Source organism: Topomyia yanbarensis, chromosome 2, assembly GCF_030247195.1.
Source record: "Topomyia yanbarensis strain Yona2022 chromosome 2, ASM3024719v1, whole genome shotgun sequence".
Lineage (NCBI taxonomy): Eukaryota > Metazoa > Arthropoda > Insecta > Diptera > Culicidae > Topomyia > Topomyia yanbarensis.
In genome coordinates, this window is record NC_080671.1 from 455,793,059 (window position 1) to 455,816,277 (window position 23,219).

The 23,219-nt window shown below is 36.9% G+C and overlaps 1 protein-coding gene across 1 annotated transcript in view; it reads left to right on the forward strand.

Moving 5' to 3' along the window:
* LOC131685868 (nephrin) overlaps positions 1–23,219 on the forward strand; it is a 548,850-nt gene that overhangs the window by 460,006 nt on the left and 65,625 nt on the right. Inside the window, exons 8-11 of the mRNA XM_058969878.1 lie at positions 1,208–1,359; positions 1,800–1,950; positions 2,102–2,232; positions 14,477–14,630. Coding sequence (XP_058825861.1) covers positions 1,208–1,359; positions 1,800–1,950; positions 2,102–2,232; positions 14,477–14,630 — 588 coding nt within the window. The remainder of the gene's footprint in view (positions 1–1,207; positions 1,360–1,799; positions 1,951–2,101; positions 2,233–14,476; positions 14,631–23,219) is intronic.

Genomic DNA, 23,219 nt, shown 5'->3' on the forward strand with positions numbered 1-23,219 from the left:
CCACCCGTTTCTGTGGAACCACGGGTCTTTGCGAGATGTACCGTTATCCGATTTTTATAGGAGTTCGTAAGTTTTCCAGAGGTTCAAGGATTGAGTCTCCTGTGTATCTCTCTTCCGCGTGATTCCGTCATGTTTGGGGTGAGTGTAGCGGGCCACAGGGCTGCGCGTGAGTCGATATTTGACCATAGCCGCTGGACTCGTGGTTTGCGCCCTCGGGGATGATACCTCAATTAATTGCGTTGGGTCCTCTCCCACAGCCACATTGTTATTCATTTACAACGTCGGGCTTCGATTTTCATTTTTGCCGGTGAGTCTTTTGCATCCGCTGAACCGTTATTTTCCATTTTTCGTTCGTAATTGGGTTGAGATACTAATATTCCATCTTCGTTGATCCGTTGTTAATATTGTTCTCACTTCTTACGATACATATTATAGTTTTAATGTAGTTTTTAGCACATCCCCATAAAAACATGTGAATCCAATAATGTACCTTTACCGTCCAACGTGAAATTTTCAGCTGCGGGAAAAACAACTTTACCAAAGTCCCACCATAAATTCTTTTCATATTAAGGCACGCCAAGGGTACAATTCAACGATAACCTGGGAAAACATTCCGGTCTCACCGGGTCTTATCTGCGGCAAAGAATCGTTAGAACACCGAAAAACAAGCGCAGTTAGAAAAGAAAAAAAAAGGCCAACATCCCGCAGTTAGTAGAAGAAAAACAGGATAATGAATCCGGCTACCGTAAAACTTTACGACGCTTGCGTGCCCGTTTTCCATTTTTATTAAAACATTCCCGATAACCAGTAGCATTTAATCTTCGGGACATAACCGGATTCCAGGCCCTTGCAGTAGAAATGTAAAGCTTGTAGCGACCAACCCGCCCACAAAGTAGCACCTGCGCGGCCTCTGCATTTTACGTCCCCCGATAAATACTCGGTCGCAAAATCCCACTCGTAATTTCCATAATCCTGTTACCGGGAGTTATTGATCCGTAGTGTGACACGTGAGCCGTAAACCCACCCTTCCGAACCGAGAACAACTTGTCGGTTGATCGAGAGAGAGAGACAGACATAGAGACACAGACCTCAATCATGTCAATTAAAGTTTCATTGAGTTCCGCAGCAGCCGACCGATGCGACCGACCGAAAACACAAACCCAATTGACCTGTTTTATGCTTTCTCTTTCCCCCTGTTGTTTCGCAGTGCCACCACTATTCATCAGCATGCAGGGCCTACGGGAGAGCCTGACGGCCGGGATCAAGACACAGGTCTCCTGTCTCACCGCTGGCAGCCGACCGGCGCCGAGCATCGTATGGAACAAGGGCACATCCATCATCCGGGGATCGTCCCAAACGGTGAGTTTCCCGTTTCTGTTTTTCGCCGTCGTCCATCTGTTCAACGACATGACATGCTCCTACTACACAGCTCACGGCAACTACAACGTATCTCTTTCGTAATTAGTCGTGGACACAGTTGGTAGGGTTTGTTATAATGCTTGTTTACTTAGGAGCGTTAATACGGCGGCATGTTGTTTCCAGGGAAACGCACGGTTGTTGACAGTCGTTGTCAGCAACCAGGCGTCTCCATCATTCATTTGGTTGATTATATTAGTTCATAGCTAGCCCAAAACTGTAATTTCATTTCCTTTCCGAGAAAGATTATCTATTGAGCTTTAATTAATTCAACAAGTATTTCTACTTTTCATCCATATAAATTATATCCATTACGATGTAGTACAACTTATCCTAACTCTCTTATTAAATTCAACCGTCCCCCCGCACATCACTCCACCCAGACATCCAACGATGGAAACGTGACCGTTTCGGAGCTAGTATTTGTACCCGGACCGGAAGATAATGAAAAATCAATTACATGCTCAATTAGCTACAGCGAATTCGGGGAAGCAGCGATCCATCTCAAAGACTCTCAGGTGCTGGACGTCAAGCGTGAGTATTTTCGTATTTTCAAGCACACACACAAACCCAGAAACGTGTGGAACCAATTGTTCAAGCTCGTCAACGTCGACCGACGTTTTTTTTTCTTGTTTTATTTTACTTGTCTTCTAATTTATATACTGTTTTTTTTTTCCTGTTTCAGATGTACCGGTGATTTCGCTGTCGCTCGGGGCGCCACTCAACTCCCAGAACCTGATGGAGGGATCCGACGTGTACCTGGAATGCGACATCAAAGCGAACCCGGCGGCGAAAAAGATCGAATGGTTTCATAATGTAAGTTGAAAGGGGGGGGGGGGGGGGTGAGTAGGGAGCGGTGTGCGCGATGCGTTGAAATGTAACGTTGCTGAATCGATAAGGTAGGGTTTGCGTGAAAGGAAACGTATTCGGCGAGACTGAAGATCTGTTACTATTTAGAGTGATTTGCTTTTTAAAATTCTTGCATGAAAACTGTACTTCTCGCACTAAATGATTATACCTACAAAATCGTCATTCGTTAACCCTCTGCTGCCTAAACCTGCCTTTTGGTGGGTTGCAGCAATTTTCTTGTAAAATATTCACGATTTCAGGGACTTAACGATTTACGACAATCATGATCAAGATCATGAAATTATGAATAATAAAATTAAGTTTTGCTTTTTTGTGTTTCGAATTCTTCTCGTCAGTAACTAGCACCATCTGGGTGTCATAATAATACCAGGTTTCTTGAACCAAAAGCTAAGACGAGCTCTTGTCTTTTGGTTCAAGAAACCAAACGCCTGGTATTATTATGTCACCCAGATGGTGCTAGTTACTGACGAGAAGAATTCGAAACACAAAAAAGCAAAACTTAATTTATATTAGGTCTTTTGCCCTTGACGCGCAAAACGGTTTAGTTCAATTATATTGCATGAATAATAAAACTTGTATTCATGAAACTATTTGTTTTTATTTTTTCTTCAAAAAATCGTTCACACCAAAAATATACATGGCGTTACATTCTAATGTTTTGTTGAGTTACTGTGGTTATACCCTCAATCTGTTTAGTTTTTATTACGATTTTATTCATAATTTGTAGATACACTGGTTTGGGTAAACTGAATCAACTGAATGAGTCGACATTTAAACGATGTTTATGATATCAGGAGCTTAGCCACGATTTTCTTGATTTCTCATCATGTTACCGTTATACTTTTTTCATGGGTTTACTCTCGGATTTTTTAACAGAATAGCGCGATTTATGTTCATGATATTCTCGTGAACGTGATATTTTATTCACGAGTTGTGCATCTGGACGAATTGCTTGGTTTAAGTTCATGATTGCAGGATCTTAGTCACGATTTTTGATATGTTAGTCACTAGTAGTGTGATTAATTTTCATGATTGCAGGATCTTAGTCATGATTTTCGTAATTTATATGCACGTTATCGTGATATTATGTACTCGAGCTCACTTTCGAATTTGACATATGGAGTAATGTGATTCATGTTTATGATATCTACCGTTTTATTATGATATTCGTAATATCTCTTCGCCATATCGTGATGTGTTATTTGATTACTATCGGATTTTTACCCGGAGTATCGTGACAATAAGAACAGTATCTTAAAATTGTTAATAATTCGCGTTACCTTGTTTTGTGGATTGTATCACGAACACGATTTTTAGTTCTATAATGTGCAGTTTACGTTTTCTGTCAGATATCACACTGAACCTTATCATATAAATAACGATCTTCGAAGTCCTGAATAGTTCCCTTATAGCTGCTGCTCGTACCTATTACTAGTCGCTAATAGATGGACACGACTATACCTTAGTTACTGACAAAAATCCACATTTTGCAAAATAGTTCAAGTGAACATGTCATGACCATGCGCAGAGTTGCACAAAAATAAAAATGATTAGAGATATACATAAAACAAGCACTTAAGGGACCGTTCATAAACCACGAAGACCGAAATTTGAGAATTTTTAACCCCCCTCCAGCCTACTAGACCTTAGCAGATTTCCGGAATTGACATCCGGTAACTATTCATCAAAGCTATTCCAAAAAATTTCACATTGTTTTGGTAATTGAAAACTTTACTAAACCGAAGTGGCCATTTTGGTTTCCGAAATGGCCTCAGACATCGATATTTGGCATCTACTCGTCAATTCCGTTCCAAAAAATACCATATTGATGGGGGGTTTTTGAGAATTCCACTGAGCCGAAAGTCGCCATCTTGGTTTTAAAAATAGCCTCAGACATGGACATTTGGTGTCTACTGTTCCAAAAGCAACCAGATTGTTGAAGTGTGGACCTGAAGAAATCTTCCAGATTGCTTTTTCCAATTCCCCAAAAATCTTCCAAATTCTATGCATTCAAAAGGTCTTGGAATACAATCAGAAACCGTGTTAATTGAAAAATCAGTGCCAAAAAAACTTGAATATTTTTACTAAAACCAATAATTGCGAAAAAGTGCAAAAAAACTTGATGCGAAATCGGTTAAATCTTTTGCCTTTAAAAGGACTTAGAATTTTCTGTCAACCTTTGGTTTATGAATAATGTTCATAAAGTTGTGAACTAGTTCACGTACAGAAAATCGATTTGGTAATGACTTAACGGAAAGTGTAACTTGTACATCAAAAACAAATATCTCCACTAATAAGTTAAATAATTATAAAACGTATTTTTTGTTCATAATCCTATTTTCGATACGAAAAAACCGTGATTGTCCCAGCATTCAAAACACTTTATTCACGATTTTTTCCGTGTGCAAAGACTTCAAATTAATAACGAGCGAAAATTATTGCACACTTTATCCATCGTTTTCTGAGTTTCAAAGTGGGACAGATATGTGGTCATGGCAGTCAAAAGAATCGGTCCTTAAACCTGTAGCCAAGATCGTGGAGTAAGCTAGATCAATTATCATCGACAAGACAAACCTATTCCGTGCCGATGGAATTGAAGTCTACTCTTTTTTATATAGTTTTAAGGAGCAGTAAAAGACGTCCCCATATGGGGGACACTCTTGGTAGTATTTCTGCAAAAGAGTACTTAGAGCGTTGTATAAAGGAACACGCGCTGTTGATACGTGGGGCATGATACTTAAACATGTTGACTCTCCCCATAATAGATACACTTTTCAGCATTCACAATGCAAAAATCATCCTCTAATCATCTGCGTAATTCTGGTACCTTGTTGATACAATCGCCCATTTACCTGTATTTTATGATGATCCTTGTTGAAAAAGACGTAACTAAGCGTAAAGCAGTCCCGAAAAAGATCACCCGAGACGTTGGAGTTGGATGGGACGCACCAACATCTGCGCTCACTGGAGAGAGGAGTTTTTGAAACTACCAGTCATCTGCTACAGTTGATCCATGTTTCGAAAAGTCGAATCGGTGATTATACCTTCGATCTCAACATTGAGAGCGGGCATGTAGACGCGGTAGTCCTTCATAGAAGGCTTGTCATCGGTAACGTCATTTGCTGGATTTAAGCAGAATATCACAATTCTTTTCCTATCTGGGCGAGGTTTTGAGGTAGATGTCACGGCCAAATATTTCTGCATCAGTTCTTTTGAAATCATTAAAATACTAAGCGGATTATTTTTGATTCGAAAGATAAGACTGGGTCAGGTTCAATGCATATAATTATAAATGGGAAGTCGGAGTTTTTGAGGACACAACTTGTTCTACATCCATATTATCATCAGCTGAGTCTTTCCAGGAGAGCTTATTTATGCACGGGCCTAGAGCCTGGCACAAATCGAAAACCGAAAAAATACTAAGAAAGATATTGAAATTACAAGAGGTATAATATATTGAAAAATAAGTCAGGGTATAGTAAAGTTATAATGTGGTCATGTATCTTCAATCTATAAATGACAGAAAGCACCAATCGGGTGCAACTAGCACGAATGTTTTAGAAATGAAATGAAATATGTCAATTCCAAAAAAACAATTTTCTTTTGAAAATCCCAGTTTAAAAGTTGAAAGCACTCGGATGAGAACTTTTTTCAGTAAAAAAGATTGCAAGATGCTACAAGGTCCGAAGTTTCATGCACTTCTAAGGTATTTGGCAGCAACAAAAACATTAAAAGCTGCCTTACCAAATCCAAATCTTAACTCAACTCCAAAATGACGAATGAATTTTGCCCTAAATCGTATTCAGAGTTGGCAGCACCCTCTCAGATTTTAATGAAATTCTCTATACATGCGAACTTTGTCACAAAAAGCCACTTTGCATACTTTGTTTTTCCAAAAATGATCTAGACTGTCTTTTGAAAAGGGTTAACCTTTTTTAACCATTTTTTCTTCAAATGGCTATAGTCTAAAAATAACAAATCCTACAAAAAATATTGTAGTAGTGATTTTCACAAAATTAGTTAAATTTTGAATAAAAATATTGAAAAAATTCTTCATCGACTCTTACACTGAAAAAAATCGATTTTAAAATTTTAAAGTCGATTTACAAAAAAACTCATCTTTGATTTAGATGAAATTTTGTTCCAAGATAGGTGATTATGTTCCCTACCTTCCGTCAAAAATTCACGTTGGGCACTTTCAGGGAAAAAAAAAATTGAAAAAACATTTCCTTATCCAAACTGAATTTATTTTTTCAGTGTATTTTTATCGAAAAATAAACCAATGAATGTTATAATCATCTCAGAATCCAATTTCCTAACTACTAGTTGCCTGATATATGCAAAAAGTATCAGTAACAAATTTGGTATATATTCATAACAAACTTGAATGAGGGCAAAGATGAACCATTTAACATCATCGATATATGCGAGATTAAACTAAATACCACTTGGCCGTGTACGAAGAAGTATCTTGTCTATGTACCCGCCCAGGAAGTAGAGATTGATGGTGTAGTCTCCAGCAGGGGCCTCAATTGAGAAGTATGGGGTTCGCTCCTTCAAGAATCCTTTGCTTCGGCCAGTGAAGATTCTGGTTGGCAAGCAATTGCGTTCAGGAAAAATCAAGCAGTATACGAAAACAACTCCATCAGCCTCATTTCGAACCTTTCGCCGAATCTGCTCTTCCAAACTTTGATCTTTTGGGCAGGGCTAATCTACCGGTTCCCCTTTTTGTGCCGCGAGGCATGAACTGCCGTTGTTGCAAACAATTGGGCCTATAGCGACTTATTGTAGAAACAAGGCACGCTGTGAAAAAGGCGGAGAGGATCATTAAAAGTTTTCTTACTGTGGAGAGACTCCGGATGATCTCCCGACATATCCCGCATATAATTTATGTGAGGACTGTCCAAACATCACACTGAACCTTGTCAAATGAATAACGATGTTCGAGGTCCTAATAGTTTTTTTTTATATCTGCTGCTCGTACCTATTATTAGTCGCTAGTAGATGGACATAACTATGTTACTTTATGAAAAATCCAAATTTTGTAAAACAGTTCACGCAAACATTTCATAACCATGTGCAGAGTTGCACAAAATTGAAAATGATTAGAGATATCTTCTACATATAACAGGCACTTAAGATAGATCGTAAATAATGAAGCAGTTCAAGAATCCATGAATAATATTTCATAATTGTGCGAATAATTTTAAAAGCACGAAATGTGAGTTGTCACTAATATACTAGGAATCGTAAACCACTTCACGAATACATGAAAAATATTTTATGATATTTTAGGTTCAATCGTGACTTATACTAGGTATCATGAACTAATTCACGAATACATGAAAAATATTCTATGATCCTGTCTACTGTTTCACGAGCACGAATGGTCAGTCGTGACTATTAAAACAGGTATCATGAACCAGTTCACGTATACATGAATAATATTCCATGATCTTGTGAAACATTTCACGAGTAATTGAATTGTAACCAATATGTTGCGAATCATGAACTAGTTTAAGACGATAGATGGGTTCATGAATAATATTCCGAATTTCGTGAACTAGCTATCACAAGAAAATATGTTTTGACTTCGTGAGCTAATTCACAACCACGAAAATCAGATCATGTTCAAGACGCAGTAAAATCATTAAATCACGTCGTATTTTCGGACTCGGTGCCCGACCTAGACCCAGCCAGTCTTGTACTAATTTGAATCCCTGGTTGGCACGTCACATGAGATTTGTGGTGCCCTGGAAGCATAAGCATCGCAGCGTAAGCATAAGAGATTACCAGTGGTTGCTACTCCGTTATTGACCAGAACCAGCTGAGATTGTAAAATGTTCATTGGAACAACATGCTTGGGAATAGCACGATGAGCCACATTGTGCAATCTATATTGATCCCTGCATGCTGATCAATACCGACGCCGGCCACGTCCGAATGCAGATCTTCTGGGGAAGGAAGGAATGTTAGTCCGATATATGTTGCTGTTAGAGACCGAGGAATCCTCTGCATGTCCACATGTATCACGAGAAGGGGAGATTTGACGTCACATCTATAGAATCTCCCTATAATAGGTACACTTTTCAGCATTCGCAATGCTAGAATCATCCTATTAATTCTCTGCGCAATTGTCGCACCTTATTCAAGCGATCGCCCATCTACCTGTATTTAATGCAATAATGCAATGCATGACGCGTGGTATAAACAGCCGAACATGCAGATGATTCTTGTTGAAGAAGATCATCCGAGACGAGTTGGAAGGGACGCACCATTTTGTCCCTTCCAGTATTATTGCCGTTTAAAATCTGCGCTCACTGATGCAAGGAGTTTTTAAAAACAGACAACCCTATGCTTCGGTAGATCCAGGCAAACTCGAATCGGTGACTACACTGTCGATCTCAACGTTGTGAGAGGGCGTCTAGACGCGAAGTCCTTTACAGAAGGTTTATCGTCGGTAACGTTATTTGCTGGTTTTAGACAGAACATCACAATTCTGTTCCTATCTAGGCGGAGTTTTGTGGTAGCTGTCTGCGTCAGCTCTTATGAAATCTTTAAAATACTCAGCAGATTATCTTTGATACGCAAGAACAATAAATTGGATTGAGTTCAATGTATACTCGGGTTTTAAACGCAGAGTTGGAGTTTTTGATGACGCATGTTGCTTGATATCCACTTTACCGTAAGCTAGGTTTTTTCAAGAAAAGCTTATTTACGCACAGGCCTAGAGTCCTAGAAATTGCGTGAAATTAAACACAAAATAGGAGATGGTCGAGCAATAATGTGGTCACCTCTTCTCACTCGATGTATGGCTAGATGCTACCCTTTTTCTTAGCAACTGGCACGAAGAATGTGTAAAAAACTTTATCAGCAAATTAGTTATTGGAAAGATGTTTCGAGTTGCTCACATCAGAATCTGACACTAACTTAGTGACACGGCTAAGCTAGCGCCGAATTGACGCTAACTCCAAGAACGAAAACACTATTTGTGTTTTTAAGCTCCTAGTCCTACGTAATGTTCTGCAAGAAAAGGAGTTCTGATTAAGCTGATGAGAATTATTAAATCAAAACATGGTTTTGAACGTTAATGGAAACGGAGTCAGAAAAACTGATGTCGTTGCTCTTTGCTACCAGAGGCCTTTTGCATTTTAGTTGAGAGAAACGCAAGACAATCGTTCATCCCTTTGCCTTTGTGGAAGCCAAATTGTGTATCTGAGAGTAAGCCATTTTCTTCGACCCAATTTTCGGGGTGTAATAGTATAATTTTTATCCAACAGCTTCCGGATACATGAGAGTATTACAATCGGCCGATACGAGTTGTGATCGGAGGTTGGTTTTCCTGGTTTTTTGGATGGCGATGATACTCACTTGTCTCCAATCGTGTGGGACAGTGTTACACTGAAGAAACTTTTAATGTTTACCGACGACTTAACCCTTTGTCTGCTACCGCAGGAGTCAGGATCTTTTGGCATTAGAAATGCGAATCCTTTGAGTCTACGGCATGTCCGGACGAGCGTAAAGTAACTTGTTACTTCGTGCTGTCGGAACCGCTGGGAACTCCTTTTCTGATCAAAATCCTTCTAAACCAGGAGCTACTTGCTTCGGTTTGGTTGCAACACTTCCAATAGATATCGGAGCCTTGTGACACCTCCTAGCCTTTACAAGGAAATTTAGGAAAAGAAATGTTCCACCGCTTCCTATTACTTCTAGTATATGTTCCCCCTTTTGTGTCATCAGCCTCTTCTTCGTTAGGAAACAAGAGAACATAGAGGTTACATAGTGGCATTTCTGCGAAAGAACGTTTGAAACGTCCCGTAAGGGAACGTTTTATTTTATCCCTGCGTAGGTTGTATTCGGGACATGCCGAGAAATCATGTTGACTCTCTGCACAGTAAGCACACTTTTCAGCATTCCTACTGCACGAATCATCCACATATTTTTGCCGCATTTTCCACAGTACGCCTTTTAACTACAATGGGTGGCTTTGTGCACTTCATGGTCCGCGGTACAAATAGACGAACCAAAAACGAATCATGTGAAAGAGGATGTAGCGGTACCAGCGAAGATCCACCGATATGAGTTTATTTGAGAATATGTTTTCGAAACATCTCCTGTGACTACTACTGAGTGCAAACGTTTGCAATCAAGTATTTTTACCGGCTGAAGCATGCGGTCTCTAAAACAGTCAACTCCGTACTGCAACACACCATTACTTGCCAAACTCTCGTAGTTGACGACGCCTTTCATCTCTACCCTTACTGCAGGAATATAAACATTATAGTCGCGCGTAAAGCGCTCGCAGCAAGCAATATCGTTTACCTGCTTTGAGTTAGATAAAACGACACTTGCCTTGACATTTGATTTTTCAGTCACAGCCGAGAACCGTTTTGTAAGGTAATTGGAAATTTGTAAGTAATTTAGAAATCTGCAAAAGATTCAACGATTTAGTTTTGAACCGAAAGAAGTCCACAACTGGACCGGTTGAGCGTTCTGGATATTTATTGGTTCGGGAATCGATTCAACCTCCATTTGGCCGCCCGGAGAGTGACCCATCGACACCGTCAACGCACAGGATTAGCAACCGTGCAGATGGGAATAAAGCCATAAAGGAATTTGGAAGGATAAAATATCATGAAACTAATTTCCAGCAATGCGCCGATCCAGCTCATACAGCTGGCGTTGGGGTAAACTCTCTTTGCGCGAACAAAAGACTGAGGAATGTGGCCTTGAGAACGAGCACAAAGCAATAATGAGACAAAGCGTCCAATAATACACCGCACAGAGATTAAAACACTTCCGAACTGTCTGAGAGTCACGGTACGAATGTGTTCCGAAAGTTCAACTAAATAATAAGCTAGCACTAAATCTAGTAATGTTGGCTATTTCGAGGACTGCTCTTTTGCGATATTGTTCGTCTCACTTCATGTCAAAAATAACGTCTTCAAAATTCGAAACATTTTCCGATTGGTGAATAATCTATATTTTTCAAAATTTCTCCGTACCATGATGTTACGACATCCATGTTTCATCGTCATCGAATTGCTCTCGTCCGTCAATACACTTTTCCAAAAGTCTACAGACATACCAGTGTATTGGTTTGGCAAATTCCAACCGATTCTTTTGATTCCGTTTGCTAATGAACGGGCGTTTAGATGCGAAACCACTTTTTAGTCCACTTTTGGAAACCATCGACGAACAGTACGTCGAGTAATATTAAGATCCAAGGATTCAACAATATTTCTCGACGACAATTTCAGATTTTTTTGAAGTAGAATACTTCTACTGTTTCAATACATGGGCCCGTTTCAAAAAAAATTAAACGTGAATATTTGCCGCTGCACTGAAGAAAAATTAGATGTTTGCGCTATCTGGTTGAAAATATGTACAGCAATTTTATAATTAATTCCGAAGAATGTACCATTAGTGCAAATAACGAATTTAATGGATTTTGTAAAAGCAGTAATTATCAGTATCATGATTGGTCCGTAACATTGTTAGCACGGCCCTTTATTGTCAAATAAACTGCGAAAAACGCATAAGGTATGGACTGGAAGAAAAAATCATCAGTTTTCTTTTTGACGCCGTAGCGGCAGCAGCATGATTGCAGGTGTCCGTCAAACGCAAATCGCTCGTTGGTTACCCAGAATCGTCAATATGGGGGATGGGGAACCTGAGAGACTCAATAAAATTACGTTAAAATACAAATAAAGGTGCCGCATCTCCGTTTGAATCATTCGTCGCTCGCCTGCTGAACGAGCAACATCTTGGCTATAATTGAGATATATTAGAGCAGTGACCAAAAAAACACACTTAGTGGTTTTTATTTAATTCATTTTAAGTGCTTATTTGGTTGGTCAGAAGAAATCAAATTATGCATTGAATTTTGTAAGCCCCTTTCGAAGCAAAATCCTGGTTGCGGAACTGCTTCGGAATGATCCAAACTCAAATGAGATACTCTTTTAGGGGAAAACAGTCCAAAGTTCAACGCTTGCGAACATCATACAAACAAACAAAAATACTCCCGCGCCGTGCCACCCTAATGTGTACGTGTAACATATAGACACAACAAAGTTCTGTGGCCCCTAACCGCGAATGAAATGTGTGATAATGATGATGATGTGTTAAAGCCACCATCAGTACAAGGACAACAAAATCAAAGGCTGTAGTTACTTTTAACAGCAAGGCCTAAATTATGCCAGTAAATCACCTTCATTGTATCGCTGTTCGAAGGGCCAAAAAGGGTTGGAACCATAAGCAGAAGTTCTTATGCGCACTCCGCAGGAACAGTTCCGAGGGACAAGAATCTCCTTCCAGCAATAAAATCCAGCCAATTCTCGTTAAAGTACTGCCTGATGGTTTGTGTGAAAAGAGCGCGTCAAACTTACAGTGCCGTGAACGACAAACAACAACAACATAATCCTAGAAGAAAGAGGTAATCAATGTGATCATTCCAATCTTCTGACTAGGGACAGACGATCCACCCAACCGCGAGTGAAATGAGTGACTTCAAAATACATTTCGCATATTACGGGAGAACTCAAACGCGATTGAATTTTCGCGTCTTAGACCTACTGCGTGCGAGGTGGAATAGTTGATCAAGGTGAAAATGTACTTGTTCTTAGAGCTACAGCTTAGAGCTACAGCTTACAGCTACATCATACGAGACAAGTAGCATCAATAACGTCCAACTACTTAGCCAAGGCAGAAAGCTTCGTAGCAAACACAACAACGATGTGGAATATGAACTTTTAGCTTAGCATACTCAACGGTGTTTGAGTGATGTGAATGCGACTAAACCAACCCATACCATATTACTTCACGTTCGAGGGCAGATCTCCTCAGCGTATTAACTACATACAAAGAACACTATGCACATACCCTGCGCAGACGCCCACGTACCACAGTAAGCCATGCGCCAAAACATCCAAAGAAAATTCATCTACAACCAACACTGCCAAACAGCCGTCAACATCTGCTGATACACCAAACACCACAGCCAACCGGCCAAAAAATATTTCACGATATCCCCAAGCCAATGCTTAACACACGTAGGAAAGAAAGAAACAAGAAAGAGGACGACACAAAAAAGCACAAAACTTCTAACAGCGAAAATCAGAACTATTCTAGTTACGACGAGACGAGCGAGGGAGAAGGCAGACAGAATGATCCGCAAGCGACAGAGGGTAAACCTAACCATTGCTCACTACCAAGAAAAAATCAAATACGAGAAACGGAAAGCAGTGCGCCCAGCATAGAGTATTCGGTTATTTTTGTTGTGTTTTTATCTTTCATGGTATATTATTTTCAAAAATAGTCAAATGACGCTCGTGATTAAAACTATAATAAATAGTAATAATAATCACACGCCAGAGTTCCAAACAATTCAACCGATATCGCTCGGGCGAAATGATAACTAAGATAGTTATTGCACTGTTTTCCTTTTTGATAACATACCTAAATGATCTATATACGAAAATGAACGTATCATCTGGAGCAGTGAATTAAAGCTTCAATTTCAAATGAAATAAATAAAACACAGTAATGGTTTGGGAATTCCTTGAACTTCATCCAAAATTAAAAAAAAATCCAATGAATATTATATCTGAATTATGTTGCGCTTCGCGCGCAATTATAATCAATGCCAGTTTCAATTAGCACAACCAGTGGGAAAAGTGTAAACTATCAGTTTCATCTGAGCATCCGGTTCTTCCCTCCAGACAAACACGTGCATTATTTTTCAATTTCCCCGCGGATTAAAGAAATAATTCGATCCGATTTTCCCCGCTCATACCGAATACGTTTCTATCACACATGCGGTTATCGAAATTAAAACGGAAATCATATTGTTATTGTACAGTATTTTTGTTACTTTTCACCGCAAGTTTTATAGCATTTTCGTTTTTACCTTGTGCTACACCGGTGTAGTGTAAAAAATAGATTACACCCAAGTTTGATTGAGTGTAGCAACCCACTATACCGGTATAGTGCACTGTCACAAACAACAATGCCATTAGACAGTATTTCTAAGCCTGCTACGTTAAATCTCCATACCTGTAACGCAACCTATTTATACACGGCCTTGCCGTTCAACCACACCTGAGCTATACATTTGCTCTCATACGCACGCACTTCCTACATCACCACTGGCCTACTGAGTGCGGCGGTAATAATTCAAATTTAATTTCAGAACAAACTGCTACAATCAGCGCGCGGCATAATCATCTCCAATCAGACGCTGGTGCTGCAGACCATCACGAAGGCAACCCACGGCGAGTACATGTGCAGAGCGGCCAACACGCTCGGAACTGTCAACAGCAATCAGCTCTATTTGGATATCAAATGTAATTATGATTTCCCTTCATTCCCGCACTATTCAGTCACACTGCCCCCTCGTTAAACCACAACAAATGCAGATCGGTTCCCTCCCCCCCCCCCATCCTTTTGCTAGTCAATCAGTCAGGTGAGACAGAGGAAGGGGGGAGGGGTTAATATCAATAATCAAACATTCATACATGAACAGTTCGCTGGAATTCGTTATTGCTGCTTAAATGTACTTTCGGCGGGGCCGTCCGCGAGCTATTTGACCATCGCCGCCCCGGTCGATCTAGATGGCTGTCCGTTGATGTGTCATCATCGGGATGCCATTCGGGTGTACACTCCGGCACTTCAAGTAGGTAAATCAAATTCAGCAGCGGACAGCAGTTGTTTTGTGTGAATTGGAGTGGGAAGAGTTCGATATAGTCGGTTTATGTCCCAGTGAACGAGATCTATGAAAATGGATGGGTACGTACGTGTAGTGTGCTTTGGACTGAACGTTTTGAGAAAGTTATTGAATTTTGAAAATTTATTATTTGAGCGTCAGTGCTAGAAATTTGGTTGGGGGGTTTGATGAAAATCGTTGATTTTTCAAAAATGCTTAAATTTAATATAAGTTTGATAAATTAGTGAAAATTCAGAAACAAAATTAGCCTAATCGATGCCTTTTATGTTCGTTATATCAATGAAGTCAAAGAATGCAAACACAAAATGCACTTTTAAAGTGCAATAAACGTTCAAAAACATTTCTATTAGTCAAGATCACATAATCAGCTTCGAAGAAGCTTTTCAGCATTAAAATCGCAACTTTTAGTACAATAATTTTGGTAATAAAAACTCCCAGAAGTAATTATGGAGAAGTAACTCTTCAAAAATAGTAAGAGACTTGGTGTCTTCAGTTGTTGTTGTTGTTGTTGTTCAAATTTGTTGATAATGTCATATTTTTTTTTTTTGTTGAAAACATGAAGGCTACATAAATGCAATATATCGAGATATAAACATACTATTTAATAAATTTTCTTAAGGGGTTACACCACTGTAGAATTTGTAAAAAAATCGATTTTGTAAATAAATGATATCCTAAAAAATGGAAGATAAAAACAATACATAAATGTTCAAATTTCCAATTCTGCCGCAACGCCTCTTATGTATACCACGTGTGTACTGAAAACTTTAGGCACGTTTTCTCGAAACCATTTTTTTGAGCTAGCCGGAAACGTATCTCGAACAAATGGTTTTTGATCGCTTTAAAATTTTCACAGTATATTCGAAATTGATTTCTTCATTCTTAAAATTATTTTATGTGATTACATGATAACATAAGTAATGACTTACGTTATAAATCACATTTAACAAGATCTCAATTCACCTCTTTATTGCCTCAATAAAAATTCCCGAAATATGCCTATTTTTTCGGGCTTTTCAGTGGTGTAATCCTTTAAAGCCAGTTCTTTCCAATAAAACTTTATAGTAAGCTTAAGAGACTACCTTGAATAGAACGTGAATTTTATTATTTACACACGGCAGAAAAAAATTAATCGACCACATTAAAATCAGGATAACTTGTAATAACTTTCACATAGAGTCAAATATATTTAGATATTCGGAGTGTTCATGTCTTCAACAAAATTAGTTATGGGATATCTTCAGCAAAGGTTTTCATTTTATTCGGATTATAGAAGTTTTTACCTTAGGGTCTTTTGGCTCCTTTTCAGGTTAGAAAATTTGTTTTCTTACCAACTGCGGTTTGCCCGTACCATTCAACAAAGTTGTTTGAAATAGCGTTTTCGAAAACTCTTTACTTTATAATAACTCCTAGGAGGATTAAGCGCCAAAATTATTTTATTAGAAAAGGTGCTGCTTTATGTTGTTATATTCTTCAAGTTTACTAAAAGTTGACAGTAGAGGCTATTTAAATAATTGATAATACAACAAAAATCAAATGCTGATAAAAACCAAAAAAATACATTTTTAACTAATATTGAAATGTATGCAATATTTCAGTGAGCAAGTTTATGTTAACCTAATCAAGCTTCGCTTTCCATTCGAAAAATTGTCCCCAATCCATATTTCGAAACATCTCTTCAGAATAATCATGATGATGATAATTTTACAACTATGGAACCCCAGCTAAAAGATTATTTACAAGGTCCAATTCCCACAATTTTCCAAATGTCCTCATGATGCCAAAAAAATAGGTTCTCCATGTACACTGGCGGCTCCAGGGAGGTGCACTTAAATTCACTAAATTTGGTAACGAATTTTTTAGTAAAAAGCAAAGCATTACTGCTATTAGGGTAAAAAAAATTAAAAAAAAGAAGTTCCGGGGAATACCGACCCATTTTGGGTACCGTAATACCGGTTTCGAGCTCAATAGTGCTCATCTGCAGGACGTTGTTTCCTGTCTCGCGTTGAAGCGAAAACCGGTCCTGGATGTGTACCGTTGGTTTCGGTACCATGCAAAACTTTTGACAAAGAATATATTTTATCTAGAGTTAAAACTTAGCGAGAATCAAAATGTCCATGAATGACATAGTATAAGGGTCATTCCGCGTCAAATTTACAACCAAAATTTTAATTCCTTCCAAATTTTTTTCTTGCATTTTTTCGCTGAAAATAATCGATACGTATTTTTTGTTTTGGCTGAATATGATATTTTTTTCAAATTATTAGTTGTTGAACTTTTGAAGTTTAGGAAATTCAATCACTGATAACTCGGAAACGATTCGATATATGGAAAAAAATATTAAACAAAAAAAGTTGCGTTTTCAAATAAGCTTACCGAAAAAAATCACAAAAATGTTGTTGTTGTACATGGTGTTTGGTTCATGGTTAAGAACCTGTCTAGAGATGATTGTCTGTCATATTTGGAGAAAAAAATCGTTCTACACATACCTTAAAATCTCGACCGTTATTAACTTATTGAATTTTTTGTGTTAAAAACTTAGTTGTCTTAAAATAGTTCTAACTGAAAAAATACACTTTGTATTTCAAATCTTTTGGATCCATTGGATAAGTGAGAAAATTTTACATTGAAAAATGTCCTCAAATGTTTCAGCTAATGAGGTTTAGTAACCTTTTACAGCAATTTATTTAAAATTTAACACTTTTGATCGATTTTTCGTTAATTTCGCGAAAATCTTAATAGTTAACATTACCATTTTAATAATTCAAATTTTTAGTCTTGAAGAGTTGCATAATTTGTTCCTTGACATTATACACTTATCTTTTCTTGTTTTCGTGTGTTTTGGTTATTGAACTTGGATATTTTTATCTCATATTCACTTATACTAGCTCTTATTGAAAAAGTATGGCACTTATTGTACCTTTTCTTATTTTTATTCGAAAGCTAGGAAAATTTTGCATAGAAAAAGGTATAAATACTTCTCAGTTAAGCGAATTTAGTATTCTATTAGAAGTAAATTAGTTTAAAGTTAGTGTTATTATTAGAATTTTCGTTATTTTCTTAAAATAGTAAATAAGAAACAGCACCATTATTATCATGGAATTAATGCATCTCAGCATGTTCTACAATTCTTTCTTTGGTTTTATTCAATTATCTCTTTAAGTTTCGAAGCAAAATCATTTTTATCACCTCCTTTCATATGCAAAAACAACGATTTCGAATCCACTACAATTGTGATGATGTCATGCTGTGTTAACTATTAAATTGCAGCGAAATGAAAAGCGATAGGGATAAAGCGTCAAATAACAAGTTGTAGAAAATATTAAGGGGCACCAAATGAACAATAGTGATGCTAAATGCTTTAGTTGAATAATAATTAGAATAATTACAAAACTCTCCAAAAAACGCAAATTTTGAGTTATTTTACTAGTAAAAAGTCATTTAATACACTTAACTAAAAGATATCTGTACATACATCGAAAGAAAATTTTCTCAGCTTTCCAATGAAGCCCTGGTAATAACGATATAAAGCATACTTTTTAGATTGAAGTCTTTTAAGCACTTGCAGGTCGATTACAGGGAAAAATTAGAAGTGAAATTACAAGGAAAGGAGAAGAGATAGAAATAACATGTTAAAGAACAAATTATAAATCGTCCTCAAACCCATTTTTTGGATAATAGATATTAATATAATCATAATTCATTATTTTGAGAAAATTAACAAAAACCTCATCAAAAACACCAACTTTGAACTACTTTACAACTAAAAGGTAATTAAAACTAATTAACTGAAAGATATGTGAACACCATTCAATAGAAAATTTTCTCACTTTTTCAATGGAACTAAAAGGTTTAAAATACGAAGTATACTTTTCGAGTTAGAGGTATTTTAAGATAAATAAGTTTTTTACACAAAAAATTCAATAACTCTGTAACGGTTGAGATTTGATGGTATGTGTAGAACGATTTTCTTCTCCAAATATGGCAGTCAATCACCCCTCGAGAGATTCTTAATCATGATCCAAACACCTTGTATAACATATGAAATCTGAAAATATTAGAAACATATTGATTTTTTTTAAAGTTGGACCAATTTTTTTTTACTTTTTATTTTCTTTCAATATTTAGAATCATGATAAAATAATTGTGTAAAAATTTGGAAGTGGATATCAAAACACTTTGCGAGATATTACAATTAAAAAATTAAAACAAGGCAATTTTACACTAAACGTTCAGTGATAGACCAAGACCAAATAATTGAAATATCTCGTAAAATACTTTGAGTTACATTCTGAAATTTTCACACAATCTTCTCGATATAATAATAAATTATTTTTAAAAAGCCAATAACATGTACACTTTTTTGATACACTTTTTTGATATGCCGTCTGCCTAAAGTACTGACTCGTGATCTGGTGTTCGTAGTGTGGACTTGATAAGGCTTGTCGCTTTTCCATCACTTGAACATCGTTAAGAGCATCTGAAAAGAAGTTTTTTTCTCAATTGTCATATCACCTCTCTGTAGTGCGTTATCTTTGTCACTGTGCTTGTACCCACGAATAGACGATTTAGTGTGTCAATACTTAACATCAACCGCTACGGTATAGTTTTACATTACAGGAAACTGGTTTTGCACAATTTACAAAAACAAAAATCTTATATCTTTTGCTTTGCGTGGTTACAGAATCCGAGTTAGAGCAGAGTGGACTAGGGATTTTGTAGGTTGAGTTATTTCAGGATACATTATTCGTTGTAATTGATGAAGTGCAACACTACCAGTTATAGTACTCATGTTGTACCAAATGTCTAGACAATTATCAGTAAATTGGGCAATTGCATGCACTGAGACATTTCACTGATTTTCCGTGAAGGGAATTATTGTGTCCATAACAGATAAACAAGGAAAAACATTTTACCTACCAGGGAATTTCAAGAATATTTGCATATTTCTTCAAATATTCTATGCAAAAAATTGAAATTATTTATTATTACATCTTCGATATATATCGTACAGATTACATTTAATGCTATTGGTAGTGTCAATGTTAAAAATTTCTAATTGCTAACTTATAATTAGATTTAGTGGTATGGAAGTCATAAGCTAAAACAGTTTCGTTGAATCTGCTACAACATCTGTCTAGCGGATTGTTCTGGCCATATACTGTACGGTGCCTGGGAATCCACAGAAGCGGACGATTCCTTATATCACGAGGGGGTACAAATAAATGAATCCTTGAGAGAATGTCGGGACAGTCAATATTGTTCGACAACATATCGAAAATGAACATTCTTTGCAAGAACGTGCGGCGAGACTCCAGCGTTGGCAAATCTAGCAACATGCATCTATTATTATACGGCGGAAGACGGATAGGGTCGTTCCAAAGCAATTTTCTGAGAGCAAATCGTACAAAACTTCTCTGAACGCGCTCCAGTCGGCTGCTTTGAACGGCGTTGTATGGCGCCCATACTTGTACAGCATACTCCAAAGTGCTCCGGACCAGTGCGCAGTACAAAGATTTCAGTGCGTAGAAATCCACAAAATCGACAGCGTTCCGTTTTAGAAAACCCAATGTTGCAAAAGCCTTCGCCGTTGTTGCAGTGATGTGGTCGGCGAAACGAAGTTTTCTGTCGAATAACACTCCCAGGTCACGGAATTGTGTGATGGTTTCTAAACCAACTCCCCAACATTGTACTAAATGCTTAATTGTTAAACTCAAACTTCTGAATTACTTATTTCATAATCATTTCTAATTCAGTTCGAAATTATTAGTATAAAAAAAAACTTTCAATTGGGAATATTTCCGATATCACAATCTCGAATATTTCAGAACGATTCCAAGTTAACACACGTCAAACAAACCGACGGAACCAAGACACTACGTCTTAAAGCATAGATTATTTAAAAATTGCATACGTTTTTACCCGCCGAGAAACTTTGTCACATATCTTCTTCAGTCACGGTCTCTTGGCAAGCTAATTCCATCAATTCTTCATCCGACCAATGCACAGTGGTCCAGAATGCCAATTTAGCAGGAATTTTAACTTTTTGCTAAAATTTAAGTCATTTACTTAGCCTTACAACATGTTTGGCAAAGTTGTTGTACTTTGCAAGGCCCTTCTTTTTGTTCAAACCGATGCTAGGGTGGTTCTAAATTTAGCAATATTTAAAACAGAATTTTTTAACGTCTTCGATGAAGTTGTAGAGCAATACATTTTAGACAAATTTGTTGATGACATGCAAGCTCTAGCTTTTATACTATTTATTTATTTATACGAGAAATTCAAATGTAAGCTTTAGGGTGTTCCTTAAAAAAACGGTTTTATTTCTATAACTTTTTAAGTTTTTATTTTACGCTAATGTACCCTATGGACAACTTAAAGATTATTTTAGGGCGCAGAATTTGCTTTAAAACACCAACTTTTTTGTTTTAAAGTTACAAGAACTTTTATATAAAAAATATAACTTTTTCAAATAGAATTATGTTCGATTCGGGTACCGAACATTAAATACTGTTGCTTTCATATGAAATAGCATGCTTTGTAGTATAGATCACCAAAAAATGGCAAATACGATATTTTTTTTATATCTTGCAATATTTACTCAAAAAATAGTTTATTTTTAGTAAAAAGTATATATAACTTTCTAACGAGCGAAGGTAGAGGTTCAATATATTAAGACAAATTGTTCTCCTTCCAAATATCTGAAGGTATTTCTAAAGTGATCTTAATGAAAAATCAAAACTGCAAAAGTTATACAAAGAAATACATTTTTTAAGAAACACCCTAAATTTTTTTGGTAAATTTCTTGTAAAATGAAAAGTACACGACATAGAGTTTCAGTGTCTTCGACAAAGTTTTTTAAAATTTCATTTTCTTCAATTTTTTGGAAGACAGCGAAACTTTATCTCGAACCAAGTTAATTTTCTGATTTAAAAAAAATTAGAACCACCCTACCCACTATTTAAAATAATAGAAAAGTATTGTAAAGTGCAATATTTTATCATGAAAATGAAGCTACATTTTTTTGTATTGTTCACCGTAAAAGTAATTTAAACATATTACAAAGAGTCAATCCATGAAAAACCAAATTTTAGTATAACTTTTTCAGCTTCCATTTTTTTCCAACCTATCCTTCAGATGTTTTTGAAGTTTTTGAAGACGAACATTTTCTTCTAATACATCAAAACTCTAGCTTCTATTGTTCGGAAAATATAAGCACTTAATATTTCAAAAATTGATTAAAAATCAATTTTATGAAATTTTAAAAAATATCGTATTCGCCATTTTTTGCTCAATTATAACTCTAATCATGACCTGATTTATAGTTCAAAAAGAATCATCTTTTATTTGCCCTAAAAGAGTTATATTGTTACTCCAAACAACCTCATATTTGGCGAAAAAGTGCTCATAACGTTTCAACGGAAATAGCTAGATATGTGGTGCCATGAAGCAAATTATTCGCATTGAAACAATCTTAAATTTGTCTGAAGACTACTTCAGTTTTAAATGAATGCAGCAAAAGTTATTGGAATAAAACTGTATTTCGAAGAAACACCCTAAGCTCCGGTTTTAAATTTGTTGTAAAAGAAAAAGTATGACAGATAGAGCTTACATGTTTTCAGCGAACTTTCCCAAAATTTGTCGTTCTACAACTTTGCTGAAGGTCGTTTGGCTCTAGCTAGAATGATTAAAAAGTTAATGTTTTGATCTTGGTAAAATTAGAACCACCCTAACTGTTGTTTTAACAAAAAGAGGAAGCTCATAAACTACGAGAACTTCTCCAAAGACTTAATAAGGCTAAGTTGTTTAGTTTTAGTAAAATCTCAAAATTCCTGCTAAATTTGCATTCTGGACCACTGTGCAATGCCACTGGTGACTGCTCCCTTCATCTTCAGTTTCCTCTAGTGGACGGAACTATAGGCAATTTTGTGAATTCAGCTTGCTGTTATGGCAACCGCCTAGGCTAAGTTATAGCCCATAACGTAACTGAACCATCACAGGACAGCTGATAATGATTTTCTTGTCACAAGAACAGTTTTCTTGGCAAAAAATTTTGTGTCGATGATTCGTTGGAAAAAACAAACTGTAATCTGCTAGTAACCGCGAGCAGTAGCCTTGCAAAATTGTCCCATGATGTCAAGCAAAATTTCTATTAGTGCAGTCAGTAATAATAAATTGGACATTCATTTAGTTGATAAAATTACTTGAT